The sequence below is a fragment of the Lissotriton vulgaris genome, chromosome 1_1, assembly GCF_964263255.1.
Source record: "Lissotriton vulgaris chromosome 1_1, aLisVul1.2, whole genome shotgun sequence".
Lineage (NCBI taxonomy): Eukaryota > Metazoa > Chordata > Amphibia > Caudata > Salamandridae > Lissotriton > Lissotriton vulgaris.
This window is the reverse complement of record NC_141685.1, coordinates 1,433,152,335-1,433,177,273: the sequence shown is the minus strand read 5'-3', so window position 1 is coordinate 1,433,177,273 and position 24,939 is coordinate 1,433,152,335. Positions and strand designations below refer to the sequence as shown.

At 44.3% G+C, this 24,939-nt stretch overlaps 1 protein-coding gene across 4 annotated transcripts in view; it reads right to left on the bottom strand.

Moving 5' to 3' along the window:
- GRAMD4 (GRAM domain containing 4) overlaps positions 1-24,939 on the bottom strand; it is a 535,734-nt gene that overhangs the window by 101,109 nt on the left and 409,686 nt on the right. For all 4 annotated transcript variants that reach the window (XM_086967284.1, XM_086967277.1, XM_086967288.1 and 1 more), the window contains 2 exons: positions 12,768-12,826; positions 44-179 (listed from right to left, as the gene is read on the bottom strand). In XM_086967284.1, coding sequence (XP_086823410.1) covers positions 44-179; positions 12,768-12,826 — 195 coding nt within the window. The remainder of the gene's footprint in view (positions 1-43; positions 180-12,767; positions 12,827-24,939) is intronic.

Sequence of the window (24,939 nt, the reverse complement as noted above, 5' to 3'; positions counted from 1 at the left end):
ATTCAGACTTCAGTAATACCAGAGAATGTCAGATAAATATTACCTTCTAGCACTAAGTGGCTCTTCGGTCTCCACTGTATTTTCTTCAGGCTGAAACCGAAAATCCTCAATGTACTCGCCGAATCGGTCATTGAACCATTTCTGGATCCTGGAGCAAATTGTGTGGCTGCGTGGCTTATCTGAAAATATACATCTTAAATGTATGAGAATGTGATCACAGAATACACAGAAAAGGAAACATTTTACCAAAATGCAACAATACCAAAAGTTCATGAGTCTTTTTGCTATAGCATAATTTAGAAAAACACTTTGACACTTAATGATGTGCTTTTTTTATTACATAAGTTTACCAAAACTGTGAACTTCTTAGCAGTTCCTTGTAGGAATGTTTAATCATGTGTTTATTACAAAGTATTGAAATAACTTTTGTAACACACAGTATCTTCTTGCAAAAGGTAAAAATTAAAGTTTTTGTTAACAAAATATGTGAATACAGAAAGCAAAAATCCCCCTACCCCCCTTCTCCATGTGATGCTTATAGCATTAAATATTATCCCAGTGCATGGTACAGTGGCGAGTTATAGTTAATGTAGAGTGGCTACCGAGTTTAATACACTGTGCAACAAGGTGCACAAGTCATAATAATAAGGTGTTGCATAAATTATAAGCACTGGTTTAGAAATATATATGTTTGTGTAGCTTAAGTTTGGTTTGTAGATAATTAATAAAATAATATTAATTTAAACGTGGTGCATAAATTATAAATTTCAGATATAAACGTAAGAATTTATGATGTGTGCATTTTCAATTTCGTTTGATTAGAAAAACTAAATACAGTTTTCCCAACTATAACAAAGGCTTAATTAACCTTTATTTCATTGAATTAAAATGTTCTTTTTTGTTTTTAATAAACATGTTTCGAATTGTAGTGTTTACTGTTGAGTGTAGGATTATTAAGTGTAGTGTGGTACAGCAGAGTGAAGGAGTGTCGTACAGTGTACTGTTGTACAGTACAGTGCCATGGAATAGAGTGGAATGTAGCACAGTGGTGTGGCATACAGTGGAATACTATACAGTGGAATGAGTTACAGTGGAGTGGGGTAGAAAGGAGAATTGTAGAGTGGAGTAGCATAGCACAGAATGAAGTGAATTGTTCTAAAGTGTAATAGTATGCTGCATAGTACAGTGGCATGGAGTGCACTAGAGTGGGCAGGTGTGATGTAGAATCAACTAAATTATTATAAATTGGAGTGGGGTTTGTACAGTACATAGGTGTGTTGTAGAGTATTGGAAAGTGATGTAGAGTTTTGGAAAGTGTCAGAGTGGAGTACAGTGTTGTACACTGGAGTGTAGAGGCATAACGTGGAACAGAAGAATTTACAGTGTAGGGGCATTGAGTGGAGTACAGTGTTGTATGGTGGCACAGAGTAGAGTCTTGTAGAGTGTAGTTGCATTGAGTGGAGTAGAGTGTGGTGCAGTGTAGACTGGAGAGTTGTATAGTGCCATGGAGTGGGGTAAAGTGGAGTGGAGTCCAGTGGAGTGATGCAGCATACAGTGGAGTAGCGTGTTCTAGAGTACAATGGTACAAATCAAGTGGAGTGGCGTAGGATGCAGTGGAGTAAAGTGCTGCAAAATGGAGTGGCTTTTGGTATAGTGGAGTGGACTGGTGTGTTGTAGAGCATCAGAAAGTGTCGTAGAGTACCATAGAGTGTCACAGAGTGGATTAATGGGTTTTGTAGAGGATTAGAGTAGAGTGCAGTACAGCATGGTAGAGTGGATTGGGACATACTGTCATACAGTTGATTGGTATAGAATAGTGTGCAGTGGTATATTAACAAGGGTAGAGCAGCATAGAGGGAGTTGTGTAGAGTGTCGTTGAGTACAGTGTCGTAAAGAAAAGTGCTGCACAATGGCATGGAGAGGAGTACATTGATGTACAGTGTATGCTATACAGTGGAGTATAGTGAGGTAGATGTGAAGAGGGGTAGACTGTTGAGTGGAGTATGAGGTGGAGTGGAGTATAGTGAAATAGCATGGAGCTGTGTAGAGTGCAGTATTGTGGCATAAAGTGAAGTGGCATTAACTGCAGTGGAGTAGAGTGAATTAATTATGGAGGACTGGCGAAGAGTGGAGTGTAGTACAGTCTAATAGCAAACAGTGGAGTAGCTTATAGTAGAGTGGAAACGTGTAAAGTTGAGTAGCGAAAGTGGAGTAGTGCATTGGATGGCGTAGTCTGGAGTGACACAGAATGCAGTGGCAGAGCTGAATAGAATACAGAAGAGTATCACACAGTGGAAGTGCATACAGTGGATTGGTGTACAGTGGAGTGGCAAAGGCTGGAGTATTATACAGGTGAGCAGCATACAGTGGAATAGCACACAGTAGAGTGGCACAGAGTGGCGTGAAGAGGCATACAGTGGAATAGGGTAGAGGGGAGTGGCGTAGAAAGGAATAGCATAGTGGACTGGTGTGCAGTGGAGCAGCGTACAGTTGAGGGGCATACAGTGGGGTGGTGTAAAGTGGACCAGGACCAGCATAGACTGGAGTGGCATAAACTGGAGAGCATACAGAGTAGTGTTTGTTGAGTAGAGAGGAGTTGTGTAGACGGTAGTGGTGTTCAGTGTAATAGCGTATTGTGGAGTGGCATATAGTGAAGTGCTGCACAGTGGTGTGGTATAGAGTAGAATAACATTGAGTGTTACTGGCGTACAGTGTGGTGACAGAGTGGATTGGCATATAGTGGAATAGCATAGAGTATAGTAGGTCAGAGTGGACAGGCACATACTCCAGTGGCACAGAAAGGAGCAATTTGCATTGTAATAGTGTACAATAGGTTGTCGTAGAGCAAACTGGTGTGTAATGGAGTGACAAAGAATGGAATAGTGCACACTACAGTGTCAGAATGGAAAAGTGCTATGTTGTGGAGTGGAGTGGCAGAGTGTGGAGTGGCAGAGTGTGGAGTGGCAGAGTGTGGAGTGGCAGAGTGTGGAGTGGCAGAGAGTGGAGTGGCAGAGAGTGGAGTGGCAGAGAGTGGAGTGGCAGAGAGTGGAGTGGCAGAGAGTGGAGTGGCAGAGAGTAGAATGGCATGGTAGAATGGCAGAGAGTGGACTAGCATACAGTGGATTAGCGTAGAGCGGACCTGGAGTGGTGTGGTGTAGAGAGTGGGGTGGGATAATTGAAACAGACGAAGCATGAAAGTGGGTTAATGGATGTAGATGTAATATGGCAGGTTAATACATTAGGAAGTGAAAATCATAATATTTGCTAACGTGTGCATTGTGGAAGTAGTGCTAAAGTTGTACATTTTAAAATACTTAGTTATGTATTGTGCACAGGTATACTGTGAAGTATGAGATACACCACGGTACATGCTCATGATAAAGCAATATGCGATTGGCTAACAGCTGTATTTATCAAACATAACACAGCTATGTCATTTTCAGCACTGTTTGGCTGTGTTTTGCGTTTCACTCCATTCTGGGTTAGGGTCTTCAATATAGTCAAGTAGTTGGTTTTATTGTTCTTCTCTACCATTACCACTTTTTAAAAGTGTTATTAAGTAGAGAAATGTATTTATATTTTTCTATACATTTTACAGCAGTTTAGGGAGACGTTTGCATACAAAATATGAACAACAGTTACTTACCTGTAATCTGTGGTTCTTCAGTAATGGTGTCTTTCATAGATTCACATGCCTGAATCATTCCCTGTCGTCGGAGTGGTATATAAAAAGCAATAATATGCAATAATATCATTAGGAAAACTTGGCAATAACCAAGCAGGAAGTAAAGTAGCCCAAGCTACAAGAGTAAAAACTTCCACACTCATGACTATCCTAGTCATTTTGTATAGTCCAAACTGCAGCCAATCATGCGACAGAACCCACCAGAATGTTCTCCAAGAGGCTCAGGCTCTCAGATTTTCTCGCACAGGAGTGAAGCTAAAAACATCCTAGCCTAAGAGCCTCTGAGGGGAGGTGGGCGGGTTGCATGTGAATCTGAAAGACACCAATACTGGAGAACCAGAGATTACAGGTAACTATTGTTCTTCTCCAGTATTAGGGTGTCTTCCATAGATTCACGTGCCTCAATCAGAGTAGATAGCAGTACCAAAGTAATGCTAACATCCGTTTGTACATATCAAATATATACATTCACATAATACAATGCCAACATTCATATACCCATGAAAAAACGTGCAATCACATGAGAAAGCACTCAATATTAGACATGGAATAAGCGTCTGGAAAGCAGTACAGAGGAGGAGGGAACAGAGGCTCACCTTATCTGAAAAGATTGCGTGGAACCGCTTGACCCACTGACGTAGCAGTCTCGCTGGCAGCATCCAAACAATAATGTTTGGTGAAAGTATGTCTGCTGGACCAAGTCGCTGCTCGGCAGATTTGCTGAAGAGGAACTCCAGCAAAGAGAGCAGTCGAGGAAGAAACAGCTTTTGTAGAGTGAGCTATTGGAGTTATCTGTAAAGGCCTTCCCGTTTGTATATAGCAAAAGACAATAGCTGCAGATATCCATCTAGCTATGGTTTGTTTAGACACTGCTTGTCCTGGTCGCATCTTTCCATAGGCTACAAACAGTTGATCAGATTTGCGGATGGCAGATGTCCTTTGCACATAGAATTTCAAGCATCTTCTGATGTCAAGGGTATGCAAAGCCCTCTCCGCAGGGGATTGCGGATTGATTAGGAAAGAATGTCTTTAAGATGACCGGTTCGTTCAGGTTAGAATCCGAAGGCACTTTAGGCATAAACTTTGGGTTTGTACAAAGCACCACAGAATTGGACGTGAATTGTAAAAAAAGGCGAATTGACGGTGGAAGCTTGAACATCACTGACTCTTCTAGAAGAAATCAATGACAGCAAAAGAGAAACCTTCCATGTTAGGAATTTGAAATCCACCCTGTGAATTGGCTCAAATGGATGGCGCATGAGCTGCCTAACACTATTAAGATGCCACGATGGAGGCGGACGACATAGGAGGAAACATTCGGAATAGTCCCTTAATCATTAAGGAACTGCTGTATTATTCTTGAAGAATAGAGAAGTGGACCATCCTGACGGCATCTTGAAATAGCTGCCAGAAAGACCTTCAAGGTTGCATGAGATAAACCTGATCTTGCTAGGTGTAAGAAAAAACGCAATATCTGATCAGGAGTTGCCTGAAATAGGTGAATCCCAGCAGATTGACACCAAATGCAGAATCTTTTCCATTTGAGTCTGTATGTCTTTATTGTTGCAGGAGCTTGTGCGTGAGCTAGTACCTCCTTACAATCCGCAGAGACATTCAGATGTGCGAATTCAAGGTGTTTAGGCGCCAAGCAGCTAATTTTAGAGACGCTGGATCCGAATGGCAAATCTGACCATTCTGAATTGAGAGGAGTAGAAGTTGGTTGATTCGGTATTGGTTAAAACTGTTTTGGATCGCACTCAGAGGAGAAGAAGTTCGGTGAACCAGTACTGGCGAGGCCACCTGGGAGCAATGAGAATCAGGTGACATGGCTCGCTCTTCATCTTCCGGAGAACTCTGAACCGACGGTATCGGAGGAAAAGCTTAAGCATATATTTGAGACCAGTTGATCGAAAAAGCATTCCCCTGAAAGTCTCTGTGGGGATGCCAGCTTGCAAAGAACAGGCATTTGCTGTTCTTCTTGGTCGCAAATAGGTCCAGATCAGGATGACCCACTGCTGGAAGATTTGATCCACTGTTGCTTGATGTAGCTCCCATTCGTGGGTGGACACCGTTGATCTGCTGAGGGTGTCCGCTAGCACATTTGCAATTCCCGGCACATGAACAGCCAAGAGGTTGATCCTGTGTTGTATCGCCCATGCCCATATCTCCCGGGCTTCCTGAGATAGAAGAACTGACCTTGTTCCTCCTGGTTTGTTTAAGTAGTGAATACTTGTAGTATTGTCTGTGCGCGCCAATATTGTGGCTCCTTGAATTATTGCATGAAAAGACTTGAGGGCTAAGAGGATGGCTCTTAGCTCTAGCAGATTGATGTGCCATGCCTTTTGTCGAGGGCTCCATCTCCCGCTGACCTTCAGCCCTTGAAGATGTGCTCCCCAACCTTTGAGAGATGAGTCTGTGGTGATTGTGTAACTGAGCGCGTCTTGAAGGAGCGCGCACCCCTTCTGTAGATTTTTGTCTTGGATCCACCAGAGAAAAGCCTTTCGCATTCAAGGAGTGATGTGAATGAGTTCTTCGAATGAACCGGAGACTTGCAGCCATTGAAGGTAGAGGCCTCATTCTGAGGTGGCACTTTGGTATCAGTGGGATACAAGAAAAAAACATTCCCAGAAAAGATCTGAACTGTCGGACTGACACTGACCTTTTTGATAGTAACATCTGAGCCATGTCTTGTATCCTTTCTTGCCTCTCCTCTGATATGAAAGCTCAGACCAGTTGTGTGTCCAAGGTTGCTCCCAAGAACGTTTGTCTTTGGGAAGGAGCAAGGTGTGACTTGCTGAGATTGATAGAGTCTCCCAAGGACTGGAAGAGAGACAGACATTGTGGTACGTGGATGTTCGTTTTTGAGAAGGAACTCGCCTTGATAAGGCAATCGTTCGGTGCCCGCACCATCCCAGACAGGGTTTTGTGTATCCTGGGCAGGCAGGGCTTTACAGGAAGGTGACTGCGGAGTGGCACCCCGGTGCTCACTACGCATGTGCCGGCTAGAACCAGTTCCAGGGGCGCCCCAGCCCCTGGCCTGGGGAAAGTCCGGCATGGGAGAGGGGTGTAACCACCCCCCTTCCTGGTCCCACCCCTAGGGCAGGACCTAGTCGCGTACCCACCCCTTTCTTTAGGATAAAGGCAGGAGCGGGGACCCTTCCAAATTGGATCATCTTTGAATCAAGAAACTACTTTCTACGAAAGGAACTCTCGACTTCTTCTCAAGATTTCTCCCTTGTGGCTAAGGAGTAGTCACCCTGCATCCGCAGGCACCATCTAAGAACTCTGCGGTTTGCTGCACGTCCTTCCTCAGGAATCCGACTGCCCAGCTCAACGAGAACCGGCTTCCCTGGCACCTCTGACCTCTACCCACATCGTCAGCTCAGCTGAGATCCGTGGGTGCGACGAGACCTCGAGGGACCGGCCATCATCAGAACCTGCACGACTTCTAAACAAGCACGACCGCTGAGGGATCCTCTGGTGAGTGCTTTGGGGTCCGAGAAGCCCCGACCCTGAGAAGCTCCAGCACCAAAGTCCAGCCTCCCAGCATTTCCACGATCTGCGTGGGGCCCTTCTGCTTTTTGCTGCTCATCACGTTGTCTGGTTACTAGCCCGCTGGCTTGTGGCCTTCTCGACGATGCCCGACAACAACGCTGCTGGTCTGGTTGCTCCAGACTGGCCCTTGCTCCCTTCTGAAAGAGGAGCACCCCGGACCCTCCTGGTCCGCTCAAGAAGCCATTTTAGGTCCACCACGTGGCCCTGAATTTGCCAAGGCTTGTTGCCCCAATCCTGGGCCCAGCAACGCCGACAGCATCAACCTTCGTGGGACAGCTCGCACCTCCATCCTGGTCGCCGACAACGCCTCCTGATCCGTGAGACTGCAGAGCCTAGCGTCGCCCACTCACCTAGTCGAGGTGACGATCATCCGGTGCCCTCCTGGTACCCTCGGACTACTGGCTAGTAGTTACGAACTTGGTCCCCTCTGCTTTCAGGTGTCATCCATCTCTGATCCAGGCTTGGATCTCTACGAACTCTCCTCACTGGTCGCCTGCCAGCAACTCCTTCCTTCAGGCTCCTGGTTCGTCAGCGAGGATTCCCGACGTCTGTAAAGACCTATGTAGCCGCAGCCCTGGGCTAGGTAACTTCGGCATTTCGGTGCCCCAGCATAGCCTCCTTATCTAAGGGTCCAGAGTCACTGTCGCTTCCGACTTACCTTATCGGGTTCGCCCGAGAACACTAAACTTTCCGTGCCCTCGGGCATTTGTGTAGATTGTGCACTTGAAGTATTTTCATAAGAGTTTTGTTGTGTGCTTAGTACCCTGTCCTCATAAAGAGTACAGGGCTGTTGTGACTTAAAATAAATACACTGTTTATTTTCATAACACTTGTGTGGTGTCCTTTCACTTGGTGTTCAAGGGGTATATGTGATGGTATAACAGCTGGCTTAACACGCCCTCTAGAGTTTAGCCCGAAGACTGCTCGTATCCACACTACTAGGATAGCTGGTCTAAGGTTGACTTACAACCAATCACCATAAGGGTCGTTTGGACTGATGCATAGTGATCACTAGAATAGTGAGCACTGCTTATCAGACCAACTTCTCACAGACGCCATTCTCCAGATTTTTTCCTTATGAGAAAGAATCTTGAATAGAATCCTGTTCCCCTCTGCCCTTGAGGGACTTTTTTGATCGCTCCTTTTTGTAACATCAGATTGATTTGGGAAAACAGTTCTTTGAGGTGAGCTGGAGGTGGACCTTTCGGAGGGACGTTTAGAGTAAATTTTTCAAATTCAAGAGCATGGCCTCTGGCCACAATGTCTAGGACCCACCTGCCCGACGTTATTGAGGACCAGTTTGAGTAAAATTTTGGGATTCTCCCTCCAATTTTTACATAGGATTGTGGCATTAGCGGTGGCAGGTGGTGACACTCCTGGTCTTTTATTGGAATCTTTCCCGTGGTAGGCAGTCTTTTTCTTATTCTGGGAATAGGTGGTGTTGCGCTGGCCATAAGGTTGGTAACGTGGGGACTGGTAGCGCTGGTTCCCTTGATAAGATATGTAGGAAGATTGTTGGCCATAAATTCCTCTATTTGAGGACGATCCACGTCTTCTCGCAGCCCGAAAGGGCGGCTTTCGAAACTGCAAGGTGCCAAGAGATCTGGCTGTTTCAGTGTCCTTCTTAATTGTTTGTAAGGTTTCTTCTACCTGTGGGCCAAATAAAAACTCCCCATCAAAGGGCATGTCTAGAACTTTAGCCTGCACCTCTTGATGGAACTAAGTGGCCTTAGAGCCAGCCCTGTTGTCATAGGACAGCTGCACCCGCAGCTGCCTGAACCCCGTAGAAGCCACATCCACTGCGCAGTCTATAATCTCGGCTGAGATTCTCTCTCCCTCCTGCAGAATCTTTAGAGCTTCTGATTTTGCAGGTTCTGGAAGCATGTCAACGTACAGGGAGATGTCCGACCACATTTGCCGGTCTTAGCGACCCAGAATGGCCAAACCTTTGTCGCTGCCATCGTAGATACTCGCTTTCCAATAGAATCTAGACACCTGCCGTCTCTATCATACGGGCTGTAATCGGTGACGAAGGATTTCTGGACCGTTTTTGTGCAGCCTGTACAATCACCAAATCTGTCTTTGGATGACTTATAAGGCATGCTGGGGGGTTTTCAGGTGCCTTATACTTCTTGTCTGTACGTGGCAGTACTGGCAGGAAGGCTGCAGGAGTAGACATCACTTTAAAACCGTCTTTCCATATGAAATCAATAATTGGAATTGTCCAAATCTGTTTCCTTGGCTGGTCCTCGAAGTCATAGAAGAAACATTCCTCCTTCGCAGTTTTCACAGGAATAAGGAAACATTGTGTTGCTCTCTCCATAAGAAGGTGAAAACCTCCAATGTCTACTGGAGGCGAATCGGCAGTATTCGGAGGCGAAGGAGAAGGCGTCTGGATCTGATAGTCATCCCACTTCGACATCAAGGATCTGTCATCAATTTCACCATCCTCCCTCTCTTCATCCTCCGATGAATGTTGTTCCTCAGGCTGATGAGAAGCTACTGGCGAAGGAGGCCTTGGGTATCTGAATTGAGAAGTGGAATCCTGTACCTCAGGTGTAGGAGGTACCGAATCCGCTGACTCAGATGGCGGGAAACACCGGTAATAATCGTTTAACATGTGTTGGACATTAGTTAACAATGCCACAGGCATCTGGGCTGTTGGAACAATAGTGACGGGTGATGTCACCTGTTCAGTCGAAGGTTGATCCTCCTGATCGTCTTCTTGATATTTGATGAGTTGCTCTGAATGACTTGTTGCTGCTCTAAACCTACCATCCAATACAGAGTCATCATCGGGATCCTCTGAGTCCAGTAATTTTTCAGGAACCTGTAAAGGCACCGTAAGAGGTGACAGGTGTAGTGGAGATAAAGGTTCCAGCCCAGAACCACGCCTCTGTAACATGGAAGGCTTTGCCGTAGACGGCGTAGAAGTAAAGGCCGTAGATGGTGACAAAACTTGAATTGTCGTACATGAAGACAGTTTTGGCGTGGACAGAGGAACCGTCGACAGGCTCGTCGACGGCGGGATAGGTCCAGAAGATGATAACGCCGACAATGGCGTCATAGACGAGGAGGGCTTCGGCGACGATGAAGTCTTCGGCGACGATGAAGTCTTCGGCGACGATGAAGTCTTCGGCGACAATGAAGTCTTCGGCGACAATGAAGTCTTCGGCGACAATGAAGTCTTCGACGACAATGAAGTCTTCGACGACAATGAAGTCTTCGACGACAATGAAGTCTTCGACGACAATGAAGTCTTCGACGACAATGAAGTCTTCGACGACAATGAAGTCTTCGACGACAATGAAGTCTTCGACGACAATGAAGTCTTCGTCGACAATGAAGTCTTCGTCGACAATGAAGTCTTCGTCGACAATGAAGTCTTCGTCGACAATGAAGTCTTCGTCGACAATGAAGTCTTAGTCGACAATGAAGTCTTAGTCGACTATGCAGGTTTTATCGACGAGCTCATAGACGACGCGGATGTCATCGATGACGATGAAGTGACTCTCGACGGTGGTGTCGACGATAGAGCTGTTGTTGACTGAACTTTCTTAGACTTGGACGTCAACGACGGAGGAGACGCTGACGACATGATCATCTCAGGTTTAGGTGAAGAAATGGTTACCATAGATGTAGAAGTTGCGTCGACAGAGAACTTCGTCGACGAAGGGGTCGTCGACGACAGGGTCTTCTCAGAAGTTGGTTTTTGAGGTAAAATTTTGGTCAATCTTATTGGGGGCGTGGATGGCAAAGGTTTACTCTTACCAGGGGGAATAGCCTTAGAAGAGGAAGGCCTCTCTTACCCCTTAGATGGTTGCTGTCTCTACACAACCTTGGCCCCAGGAGAAGTTAATACCTCCTCAGCAGCTCTCTTGCTAGAAGCCACAGTAGACCCAGAGGCAACACTGCCTACCTCAGTGGGGTATCTTGATCCTTGAGCTTCTGTAGTCATAGAAGTAAGCTGCCCTCTCGGTCCCTGAAGGTTTTTTGAGGGAAGGTACTACAAATCTTGCAGTCCTTCACTTGATGGTCTAGATACAGGCAATAAATGCATTTCTTTAGGGAATCTTCTGAGAAAAGCCGGAGCTTACCACAAGAATCGCAAGGCCTGAATAGAGATTTCTTTGAGGAAGATATCCTAAAATCAAGAAATCTTGAAGAAATTTGAGAAGAACTGAGCAGAGCTCAGGGAGACGCCCTTCAAACAACGTGCAGTAGAAAATCTGAGAGCATGAGCCTCTGGGGAGAACATTCTGGTGGGTGCTGTCGCCTGAGTGGCTGCAGTTTGGACTATACAAAATGACTAGGATAGTCATGAGTGTGGAAGTTTTTACTCTTGTAGCTTGGGCTACTTTACTCCCTGGTTGGTCATTACCAAGTTTTACTAAGGATATTATTGCATATTATTGCTTTTTATATACCGCGAGACTCCCACTCCGATGACGGGGATTCATTCAGGCATGTGAATCTATGACACCCTAATACTGGAGAATTATAAGTAGCATAGCATTTTGTAGATATTACAGTGGTACACTGTTGACTTTTTTAATGAAGATTTAAATATGTTAAACGTAGAAAATACACTGTAGTGCACAATGTTTGTAAATTAAAGAGTTTTACAGTTTTTTTTTTTTTCAATTTTTAATATGTATTTTTAAAAGTATTTTTATAAGTAGTATTTATTGTATAGGGTTAGGTGAATGCTTTTATGACAAATGTCGAATAAAGCTTTATAAATTGAAAAAAAAATTGAAATGTTAAAACGTTTTTATTTTTAAGTAGAGTAGTACTCCCGAGGCAGTATTGCAGTACTCCGTACATTTTTTTATACATTTAAAAACTTATAAATATTTGTTCATACTTAATAAGCTAATACTTACCTATATCTAGGGGTGAAAAGTAGGGAAGAACACAGCCAAAGTGTACTTTAAAAAAAATTGTTGTCTTCGACTTTTGTAAAGGCAATTATTAGCCAATCACATTATGCCTCGTCATGACCATGTAGTTTGGTACTTTCATGAAATACTGCACAATTTTGCAAAAATTTCACAACAGAAGTTTAAATGTCTTATAACCTTTGAATTGTTCTCTGCAGTACCCAAAAGATTATGTGCACACCATAATGTATAATCCTGTCAACTTTCATGTAAATATGTTTAGCCGCTTTACCGCTACGTGAGAACAAAAGTCTATGGAAAATGCATTGTTGGAAGAATGTGTTTTAGGACCACCCCCCATTTAGTACTTGCACCTCCTTTACCAATCACCACAAAACTTTCCATCCTGTGAATGCAGAAAAAGCATTAGGTCTATAAAGATTTGTCAAACAGGGGCAAAGTTGATCATCCTGAGGATTTCATATACCTGGGAATCCCAACTATAACTACAAAGTGGTTAACGCCACTCTGTAACAAATATAAATATATTTATGTTAACCAAGCCTCAGCTGAATGCTTCCGGGTATATTTACATCATGCATATAACACAGTTTTAGAACAGCTATTTATTCATAAAAAAGTACCTGATCCATTCACTTGTGTTTGTGCTTTTGCAGGTTGCGGCACTGTCGGATCTTCTGTCCTTTAAAAACAAAAATGCCATCCTTTCAATTGAGGTGTACTAGAAGCAATTACATTTACAAACAGAAAACGAAATCCAATGAATATAGGAGACAAATGTAAAAATACAACAATGCTGCCAAATCCTTAAGGTATAAGCATTTCCGAACTTTGCTTCTTCCTCACATATTGATAACTAAACTGGATGCTCCTCAAAATACCACAGCTACTAGCTTTCTCCTTGTTTTGCGCACTTGTGGACTACAATTTGGGTGGGGCAATTCAGTAGAACAGTTATGTCGGTGCTCCAGTTCTGATACCAATGAAATGTCTCTAGTAAGTCACTGTATATTCTTCTGAACAGTCATTTTTAAGATGTGAATTCAGATGACAATTTGAAAGAAAAACCATTCAATCAGTCATACATATTGTCACTGACAACCTCATTAACTTCTGCCCCATCACCCACCAACCTTTCCTAAGACTAATCATTGAGAATGAAGTCCAACAACAATCTTCTAGAGGACTACCAATGTGGCTCCAGTCCACTCTGTAGCAAGGAAATTTTGATTTTTTAAGTAGCTGACAAGGCTCTGCTCATCAACAATAACAATTTTTTTAAAGATCTCTGCCTTCTGATCTTGCTTGTCCTCTCCATAGCCTTCAACATTTATCATCATACACTTACTCACACTTGAAGACACACAAAGGCTTATCTCCTCCTGAACCTCCTTCAGTTCGTACAGATTGGACATGTTCGGGTTATTGCTGATCCTAACTTCAAAGGAGTGCCTCAAGGATTCATGCTATCTCCGGTCATCTTCAATCTCGAAATGAAACTACTTAAAAGCATGCTAATGACAAGATCAAGATCCATAAAGATGCCTGTGATACCCAGCTCTACCTTAAGGTCTCCTCAATATTTAGCTTCTCAGACAGACCCTCCAGGATATCGCAATTTCGCGATTTCGCGATTTGCCGCGAAATCGGCACTTTTGTAAAAATGCCGCGATTTTTACAAAAGTGACCGCGAAATCGGCACTTTTGTAGAAATCGCTGCATTTTTACAAAAGCCGCTATATCCTCGCTATATCCTGGGGGGTCTGCTTGATCAGCTTGCCCAAGAAGTGTCCTTTGCTTGGATCCTCTGCCCACCTCGTATTGTCCGGCACCGAACTCGGTTATAGACCTCACAGATTTTAGCTGACAACCCAGTAACACATCTTATGGGGCTAACATAACGTGCGGCTCGGCTGAAAGGGAGCATTGTGGTGCCAGTGAGATGCGCGCGGGCGACCCTGCCGGCGCTGGGGAGGAGGTTGCGCCATAGGAAGCCCCCTCCCTGCCGCCCTCCCAGCCCTGGAAGCATGCATCGCCCCCGTGCCAGCAGGGCTTCAAATGGGAAAAGAAATACGTGCAGGTATTCCCCCAAATAAGCCGTGGAGTTAAAACGGGACTTCTAGTAAGGGCTTAAGATGGAAACATTGAATCGATCGAAATGAAGGAAACGGAGTACCATCAAAACTGGGCAATGGCCACAGCTGTTATTTAGAGTGATTATAGAAGGAAGAAGTGTGAATTTAAGCACTATACATCAAAAGCAAATTTAAAGTGCATCGTACGAAGTAAGGATTATGCCCACAATTGCGTCATATATCATACATGCTCAGCTAGGACATATGGCATTTATTTTTCATAGAATGCATTTACTATTGTTGCAGATCGCTTTCCCCAAATTGTTTTTAGAGGTGGCCAAGTCCATTACGTTCTGTAAAAGTATGAATGATAATGTGTTCGATTTTAAACACACTTTTACCCAAGGATTTCCGTGATAGTCTCGCCTTTGTCGGTCTCTTCGCAAGCTCTTTTTTGTCTCTCTTGCACAATCTCTCCCCTTCCCATCGTCAACTGTGTGGTTAAAACGTGTCTCTCTATTTTTGCTCTCCCCTCTAATATCATATCCCCTGGCTTGGCCCCTATCTTTCACTTTCCCTGTTTGTCCGGTGTCTCATTCTCCCTCCATTCACAGTCTCTTCTTGCTCTCTTCTCTCCGATGTCTCACCCTTCCAGCTTCCCGATTCTGATGCCTCTCTACTGTGCCTGCTTCTGTCGGCCAGTCTGCAGAAAGACGACGGAAGGGAGAACTGCTGGGGTCACCTCATCTGCTCGCAGCCCCTCTGGATTTGTCGGGACAGCCACGACTAGCTTTAAAATAAAACAACACAGTATCTGAGTGTACTGCTAATAGCTATCATTCATGAAACACAGCAGGTGGGCAGCAGACCCCTCAGTCCGGAATCAACTTTCTTGCGCTGGGCCTCACCTCCCGCTGTTCTGCACTAAACACAAGTCAAGGCGACAGGATTCTTTTAGTCCAAACTGCGATGTTTTACCCTCAAGATAAAGTACTCAGTGAATGGGCGATTTCCCGGGCGTCATTGTGCTGGGTAAATCGGCTCCACTGCTATCTTTCACCTATTAATGCCGCAGGTGGGAGGGACCTCCAGGTAAAATGTCTTTCAATCTGCTGTGTTGCCAATTTTAAAAGCGGCTCAGTTTTAGTTTATAAAAATGGTCTCGAACTTAGAAAATGTAGAACAGCTTCCAAACCGTTTCTAAATACCTGTCATATTATTTGTGCATGGTTGTGTAAAGAAACTTGATGTTTTTAAATTAATAGCTTTTGCATCTATTAATCTAAACATTTTATAAATGGTTAATACAATCTGCGTCAGTGGCATGCACTCTTGTACTCCTCCTTAGGTGCTCAAGGTCTCTTCTTAACAGCTCTAAAGTAAAAATGTTTTCAAAAAAGCAAAAACTACAACCCCAGCATGCTGTTGCTAGCAAAACGCCTAGACCGTTCTTTAAGGTGTCATATGTGGCATGGGCCTTTCTGGCAAGGTCTGTTAATTTGCATGTGCAGCAAGTAATCACAGTTTTTCAATCTGAGAGACCGTATTCTTGAGGAAACAAAGTGTCTACATTGTAAAGAAACCAAATATACATAGCTTCATGTTGTTAAATAACTAAAAAAACTAAGATATCTGTGTTTGTTGTAGGAAAAATGGCCACATAAAATGCCGCAAAATTGCCGCTAAATTTCCATATTTGTGCCGCTAAATTTCCATTTTTGTGCCGCTAAATTTGCTAATCCATGCCGCTATATCCTGGGGGGTCTGAGCAGAGCCTGCCTGTGTTTAATCCAGATCTGAGCATCTACAACCTAACTCAACGCAAGCCATCAAAGACAGAGTTCCTCCTATTCACATGCAGCTCGAAGCAACCACAGATTCACTTTGACATGAAACTTCATAACTTCTTTTCCCAGCTGATTGCCAACGAAACAACACGTGGAATCACTCTACACACAGAGCCCTCCTTTAAAGAACATGTCACTGAAAAAATAAAGACCACCTGATATCAGTTCTTTTGGTCAATAAAAAGAGAACCCCTTCTTTTCAGACACACACTTCAGAGCAACAGTGAAAGCCATAATAATCCTCGCAACTGATCAGAGGCAGTGCTCTGTTCCACTACTTGACACCACTCAGACATCCCTTAAGAAGACATCCAACACCACAGCCCATCGTACTCTAGGGTCTTGGGAAGTTTGACCACTTTGTCCTCATACACAAGAAACTTCATTGGCTCCCTCTCCAGGCCTGTATTGTATACAAGGTATATTAGGAAAGTGGCTCACCTTTGAACATGTCAGTATAGGAGTTTGACGGAATGACCTTTTGAGAGCCAAGACACATAAGAGATGATAAACTACAATATCACACAATTTCAAATACAACTTATGCTCCTTAGAATATAATTACAATTGTATTACGTTTATATTACAATATGTATATGTGCACCAATTTTCCAATATCCTTCGATTTCCATGCCATCAATATTATTAAGCAAGTAATAAAATATTCCAATATGCTTCTGCTGGCCCCCATCTCAGTTCCTTGCTTCAGGAGTTGGAGAGGAGGCAATCACATTGGCTGAAAATGGCTCAAAAACGTTAACCTTCCCCCGAATCCCACTCAAGCTCATAAAATTATGTTTCTGAAAGCAAATAAAATCCCATCCCACTGAAGCCAGTCAAAACTCACTGTCCATGCTCGGAGGCCCTTGGTTTTAAGAGCAAAAAATATAAGAACCTCATATGTATCTGTGGTGTTTGAACAGTTTGCTTCTGTATAATTTGAATTGGTACATGAAAGAGGTTATATACGAGATAAGGGATCCTCTACCTTACGTTACAAGTATGCTGAAAGCTATAAAAGAGTTCCGGGGCTATGCAGATGTAGGAGGCCGAATTCTTAGGTAGCCTGTAATATTGCTTTAACAGATGGCAGACGAGAAGATATTCCTGATCCCTAGTCACATCACTACCCTTTCCTAACCAACCTTAAAGTTTTGTTCTAGTCTTTCTTCAAATAAACAGGTCTCGCTATCAATATGTATCAACATAGAATCCATAGCATCTATAATTAAATACATCACTATACAGCTAACACTGTGCTGAGAAACATGCATGTTCTTCAATGTAAGTCACTTTAAGAATACTTATAAGTCATGTTTGGTAGGACACAGATTCCTTATTTCATGTAATCAAGTTAGGAATACCAAAAACATGTGCATGTTAAATGTCTGCTACAGACCGTACAATTCAAGAAAATAGTACAGAAGAACTGCACAACTGGTACTCGTCTTCTGTTGTTTGGCCTGCTCTTCACAGTCTGCTTGCTCTGGCAGCAGGCATTGCGACATAACAACTCAAATGTAACTACTTATTACAGTTCAGCATCTACATATTTTCTTATTACACTTGTCTGGTGAAGACACAACTAGACTTTAATAGGAAAAATAGAGCTGTTTTGGAGGGACTGTAGGATCCCATACTATACTTTAATAACCATGATCTTCAATGGAACGAAAAAGTCTACTTCCACGCATGTGAAATTTGAATAACAACAATACTGTAGACTGTGCTCCAGTCCACAACACAATGTATTACATTCCTTATGGGACAAACATGTTTTTGTATATCCAGAGTACCAAGCACTGTCTTGTCAACTCTGGAAAGGTGGACAAATCGCTTGTGCTATGAGCCACTCCCCACCAATGACTTATCTGCTACAAGATGTTTGGCTCAAGATGAAGTGTTTATATAGCTGGCGCATCAGTAACATTCAAAAGTACACCACATATTACCAAGCACGTGATTAATATTAAGTAGAGAATATGGTAATAACTTACTCATTTCTCATCTACCAGAGGAGTCATACAAATAAGCGATCCGTCAATCTGAAAAGAGGTGCACACAAAGTGTGCTTCTCAAGATGAAAAGATCCCACATTGCTTGCTTCAACTCTGCAACTGCTGTATCAAGCGCTAGCGATGCATTGGGGGCCTAAGATGTCACGTAAATGGAGGATAAAGTGAAATAAAAGGATCATGTAACCATGCGGAGGTCTTCAAAGGTTTAGAAACATTATGTTCTGAAGATAGCTGCACGTTTTGATCAAACGCCATAAAACCTATTGTTTGACCTTCAGGCTGTGACTCATTGCCTCTAAAAAGAGGCCATCAGTGCTCCGAAATTAATTGAACAGGTTTCAACAACTTTAGTCAAGACTTTTATATTTTTATATTTAGAATTTCATAAAAATTACTGTCACAATGGACACGAGGACAAGGCCCCCAGATGATCCAAATAATGGTGAAGTCTCACAATATAGAAGACCAAGGGAGGGCATGAATGAATAGTCAGAATAGGCAAATAAAAAATGCATTGATCAATATGCATTTTGCCATGACGAAAACAAATTTCTGTACTTTATGCGATTATGGATTAATCATATGTTGGAAGGGGCGATCCCAGGGGTCAGGATATACTTTCCCGGCCTCCCCGTGACCCACCTCTCCCAGGAATACTGCCGAGTCCTAACGTTATGTCCTCGCCGGGTGGACTCCGTGTCTAAGATCGTACACACTGAGCTCACACCACACTTATGAACGGACACCACACCGTGGATTTCAGTAAGCAAGTTGGTTAAAACAGTAGAGCTTTTAGGCAAAATGAACACTTATTTACAAGCGATCGAGGGATCGTAAAGTCTCGGTTGTGAGGAGTAGGGAAGCGGGACAGTCTCAGTATTTGGCCAGTAGGAGGCGTACCCGGCACACAGCTCTCAATCCTCGAGCCGGGGGATACGGGACGTGGTGGTCGTACTAGCTGCTGTACTCCCTCCTCTCGCTCCAGGTCGTGTTGGTAGCGTCGATGGTCCAGTCGGACCAGGGTTCTCCTCGAGCCGCGACGAGGTCAGCAGGGCTCGATCCAGAGTGAACAGAGTGTCTGTTAGTTCTTGAGGAGCCGCAACAACGTCAGCAGGGCTCAGGGTGTTCAACGAATGTCCTTCGAGTTTCAAGGATGAGCCGTGATGAGGTCAGCAGGGCTCCGAGGTTCCAGTTCCTTTTTCACGAGAATGAGCTGCGACAGCGTCAGCAGGACTCGATAAGTTCCAAAGTTCAGTCTTCTCCTCAAGGGGTTGAGCCGCGATCAGATCAGCAGGGCTCTCTTGTCCAGGATACAACTGGGGGGGGGAGAGAGAGAGAGAGGGGGGAGGAGAGAGAGAGAGAGAGAAGGTAGAGGAGAGAGAGAGAGAAAGAGAGGGGGGAGGAGAGAGAGAGAGAGAAAGAGAGGGGGGAGGAGAGACAGAGAGAGGGGAAAAGAGAGAGAGAGAGAGAGGGAGGAAGGGAGACGGAGAGGGAGACGGAGAGGGAGACGGAGAGGGAGCGAGAGATAGCCATGCTCCCCATTGCTAGGTCCACACTGTAAACATGACATGGAGAGAGGACTTGGCCAGGGGCAGCTGACTTACTTTCAACAAGAAGCCAGATAAAGTGAAAGGGCATGCCACAACCGCATAAAGCATTACTGATTAACAATTCTTTAGATAACTTAATGACTATTCTTTAAATTATCAATTTTCTACAGATGTATAACGTCAACAATTTATATCTGGGGCTGCCAGCCTACCCGATTCATAGACTACAGATGGTTCAGAACGCTGCGGCAAGGCTAATTCACGGGGTCCCCTTCTTTCATCATCTCTGCCCCCCATCTGAGACCGTCACATTAGCTCCCAGTGGTTAAGAGAATAGAATTTAAGGCATTGACCTTTGCTTTCTGAGCCATGGCTGACATGCGCCCAGGCTACCTTAAGCTTAGGCTCATCCCATATAGACAGGAACAGAGTAAGATAAATACCATCCTCTGCAATGCGTCCCCATATATGCCAAGACCAGACAAGGTGGCAGGTCCTTATCGGTCAGGACCGCAAGACTGTGGAACTCTCTGCCATTTCATTTGCCCTAGACAGAATTGGAACATGAGATAGGAATCCCCTAAAAACATGTCTCCTTAGGCAAGGGTAGTTTCGGTTTGTTAGCTGCTTCACTGCTGCAGTCTGCACAGTGGTAGAACACCTCTGAGGTAGCTGTGCGCTTTATAAATGCCTATTGTATTGTATGCATCTCACTAGCACATTTGGCAGTATGAACTGATAACCTACATCGAAATGAAAAACTGCAATGCCTAAATTCCAACACTTATACTGTTCATTCTCAACAGAGAAGTGTTACTTGTGCCACTGGAACCAAGGTTCACTCAAGAGAAGAGGCCCAAAAAGGCCATTACCGGTCCTGGGTTGTTTGTGTTCCAGTTTAGCGGGCATCTGCTTGGCAGTTCGGGCTGGACTGTTCCATATGGAGCAGGTTCAAGATTGATTTTCATATGACTGGGACTAACCTGAGGTAGCATGGTGGGCAAAAAAACGATCCACTGGAATGTTGCCTAGAGAAATTGGCAGTGACTGTGATTAATTCAATAATTCCATTGACTTGTATTTTTCATTGTAAAGCCTTAAGTGTGACAGGAATGACCAGATAGGAGTCCCATGCCCACTGTGCTACTGGAACCAAGCTTCACCCAACTGAATAGGCCCAAATAGGCTGAAACTGGTCTGGGGTTACTTGTGTTCCAGTTCAGAGAGGACCTGGCTTGGTAGTTCAGACGGGGCTGTTCCTATTTTAGCAGAAACAAGGAAGATTTGCATATGGCTAGCTCTAATCTGAGGTAGCACAGAGGGCAGAAATAATGGTCTGGCATGCTCCACTGTATAACTGCCTGTGGCTGAGATTAGTTCAAGCATTCCGGCTATCACTTTTTGTATTTTTCATTTCTGAGTGAAGATGACAATGAAAGCGGTGGAAGGAGTGCAGAATATCTGGTGAACAAAGGTAGCTTATTTTGCTGTAGAGAAATCCCAAATAACGAATTTGAATAGGCCATTTGCAACAAATGGAATTGTGGGTAGCCTCCGACAACTATAAATATTAGACTTGTGTCTCAAGAACCATTCCTGAAAGTTTGGGCAACAATTATCATTTTGTATCAAAAACAATTTTCATTTTCCAGTCTCTTGATGTAACCGCTTCTTTCAGGGCTAAAAGAAAATCATTGACATGTTATTCACTTTCCAAGCAGACATTAACCCTCGATCTAAACATCGGATTTTGTGGCATTTTACTTAATCAGTCTCTATCCTTTTCATCAATTTAAAATGGGCCTTTTATGGTCTATTTTCTAAAGTGTACTGATTTATTTGGTTAGCTGTTGCACATGTACCACCTGCATTTATCCGAAGAAAGCCTTGCTTCTAGAGCTACGCTACTAAGGGAGAGCCGAGATTACTCAAAGATATAACCTGACATATTAGAAGTCAGATGGTTTTGACTTTGAGGGAACACAGTAAACGTTCACATTATGACACTGGGATTTCTCCTGCGCAGCTTAGTAATGATTTCCTACAAGCATTACAAGTTACAAAGCTTAAAGACAAGGCAGGTGAGGTAAAACAAAAAAATCACCAGGCTGCAAAATGAAAACATTAACAGAGAAGAAGAATATTAAACATGCAGTGTTAATGAGCATGAATTAGGCAGTACATTTTAAACAGCAGATATTAGCTAGCTCACCCCGAGACCACAGTAAAAAAAATAATTTACTGGAAGGCACATCTGTAATATCAAAACAGGATGTGGCACTCTACAATTACGCAGATATATTCTTGTAAACACTCAGAGTTACAGAAAATAATCTTAAGATGCTTTTTAGTTGATACAAGGCAAGTAAAGACATTAGGGTGTTGTAATGCAACAAGCAGATATCTTCATTAATCACTACAAAACAACATGCATTTAAAAGTTGTAATATACTTGAGAAACTAATGAATATTCATTCATTCAAAATTAGAGGATACGGTCTAGTGTTGGGGAAAATTACTGTATCATAGAGAAGCTCAATGTCTGCCTAACAATCTCCAGCCAATAGGGAGTCTAAGACGAGAAGAAGCAATACTTGTGCACCAGTATATCGCCAGGCGATTCTGACATCTCCTAAAAATGTGTCCAACTCAAACAGTCATTGCATGCACTGTTTTAAGTCCTCCAGAAAGACAGAGGTGTGGATATGAATTTTAATCATAATGACAGCAGCAATGGAGACAGTGCTTAATCTGAGATTTGGTTGCAGGTGGGGATCACTGGCACTTATTTTTCCTCATCAGACTTCAACCCAGAGCAAGAGAGAAATTCTGGCCACCAGTGTGGGAAATCAGGACTGTGGAACAAGGGTGGGAACTCAACTACCTGAGCAAAGGTGGGAAATATGAGGAGCTTAAAGAATTAGACTGAAAGCAGGAAGAAGTTTTGACATGGGCCTTGAAATAAGAGTGGGTGATGTGTCCTGGAAAATGGTTGGGTGAAGGGTTCTGGTATCAGGGTAGGAAAGGACTCTAGAATCAGTAGTTGGCAGAATGATGGCAGGAGAACTGGGACTGGTGACGGACGTCAAACATCACATAGTGGGGAGACCACATAAAATTGCTTACCGTACAGAGCTTACTGAAAATTAGCTTTTGGGATGTCAGATTTTGAGTACAGGAGTGCCTGCCTACTTAGTCTAAGGAAGCCGTAGCGGGATAATGTGAATTCCTTCTTGCTATTGAAAGAAAATAAGATAAGTACATTCTGAGTGGAAGAAGAATCAGTAGAGGATATCGGAAGAAAAACAATACAACTCAATACACTAACCTGCCAAATGTAAACCCAGGAATGGATGAAAATTCATCCAACAAGGAGTGATCTGGGAAACCCTTAACGGGGATTAAATGAAGAGGCAATGATTCCGAACCATGAGTCCACACATAGGAAACATTTACGTGTGTGCTAAAAAAGGTCTGTTTACTTCATCCTCATGGAAAAAAAACACTTCATAACAACTAAATTATGAGCAAGCACTTTCTATTTTTATTTCAGGACAGCTGACTAGCCAGAGGGTGAGCTCGAGTGAAGGGCATACACATACTTCATAAAAAAAGCTGCTAAGACTAAAAGGCTTTGCAATAGCTTGAATCCACAACGTTGAATTTAACATTTTGCTTTTGGGGCACACCAGTAGGTGAGGGGGGGAGGGGGGGTATGGGGGGAAGCACTGACACAGACACCAAAATAGTGTGATAAAGGCCGCTTTATTGGAATCAGGTGCACCTAAACAAAACACCCACCTGGCCTGTGCCGAACAAAACTACTGCTCACTAAATAACTGCCTGACAGACCCCCACCCCTAAAGTTAACCCCAACATTGCAACAGAAATGCAAACATCCGCTCAGCAACCTACCCCCTACCCACCGACTGAATGACCACAGTGACCTCAATGACCTCAACCCCCACCTACCAATACAGCCCCAGGCCTCCAGCAAATACCCCCCTATCTCCTTAGGAAAGCGCCAACAAGTAACAGCACTTGTTCCAGTGACACCACAACTCTTACCCCTAACATCCAGTGCACCATCGTCCAACAAAACCCCTCTCAACCCCGTAGAAAAGACCCCCCCCCAAAGCAACAAACCCCCCAGTGACACCCACCCACCCTACGGGGAAAAAACAGGGAGGGCGGGAGGGACAACAAATTAACTGTGGACCACACGGCTGCTGTGTCACTGCACCACAAACGGTGTGCAGTGACACAAAATGGCCGTTTTTATGTTGGCCAGCCAAAAAGGATCCCAAGGAAGCCCAACCAGCCCAACCAGCCCAGCTACGGCAACCCACAGAGTTCCCTTCTCCCCCCCCTCCTCTCCTGGTGCCCCAAATTTCCCCTGGGGGCAAGCCTCCCACTGGTCGGCTGCCCCCCCAAATCCCCATTGGGGCACACCAGTAAGTGAAGGGGGGGAGCACTGACACAGACACCAAAATAGTGTGATAAAGGCTGCTTTATTGGAATCAGGTGCACCTAAACAAAACACCCACCTGGCCTGTGCCGAACAAAACTACTGCTCACTAAATAACAACTGCCTGACAGCCCCCCACCCCCACCCCTAAAGTTAACCCCAACATTGCAACAGAAATACAAACATCCGCTCAGCAACCTACCCCCCTACCTACCGACTGAATGACCAGAGTGACCTCAATGACCTCAACCCCCCGCCTACCAACACAGCCCCAGGCCTCCAGCAAATACCCCCCTATCTCCTTAGGAAAGCGCCACTCGGTAGTCGCTTACGACTTCCAGCCCCCACCTAGGACTCCTGACTCCTGGGATACCTGAGCACCCCCAAAGCTCCATCCAACGCCTCCTTCAACTGCACTATGTACAATTCCATTCCATACCTAGATAGGTGGACCCCATCCTCCCTGAAAAAATACACTGCACCGTAGCGCTACTCCGGGTGCTCCATCCTCCCCACCCCTTCCTTGGCACAAAAGTCCCTCATCTCTCGGTTAATCTTCCTCCGGGCCCTGTCTATAGCTCCTGGGTGCTCCGCTCCCCTCCACACACGCCTGGGGATAAACTCGGACCAGATCACATGACAGCCCGCCCATTGCCTCTTGATTTCCCTCAGGTCCCTCTTCATTTGCTTGAGCAATGCCAGCCCTTTACACTGTACCAAATCATTTTCGCCCAGATGAATCACCACCACATCAGGGCACACCCCCCCTTGACCACCGTATTCAACAAGGGCAACAACTCATGCCAACGCCTACCCCCTTTTCCCCTCCAGTGACAA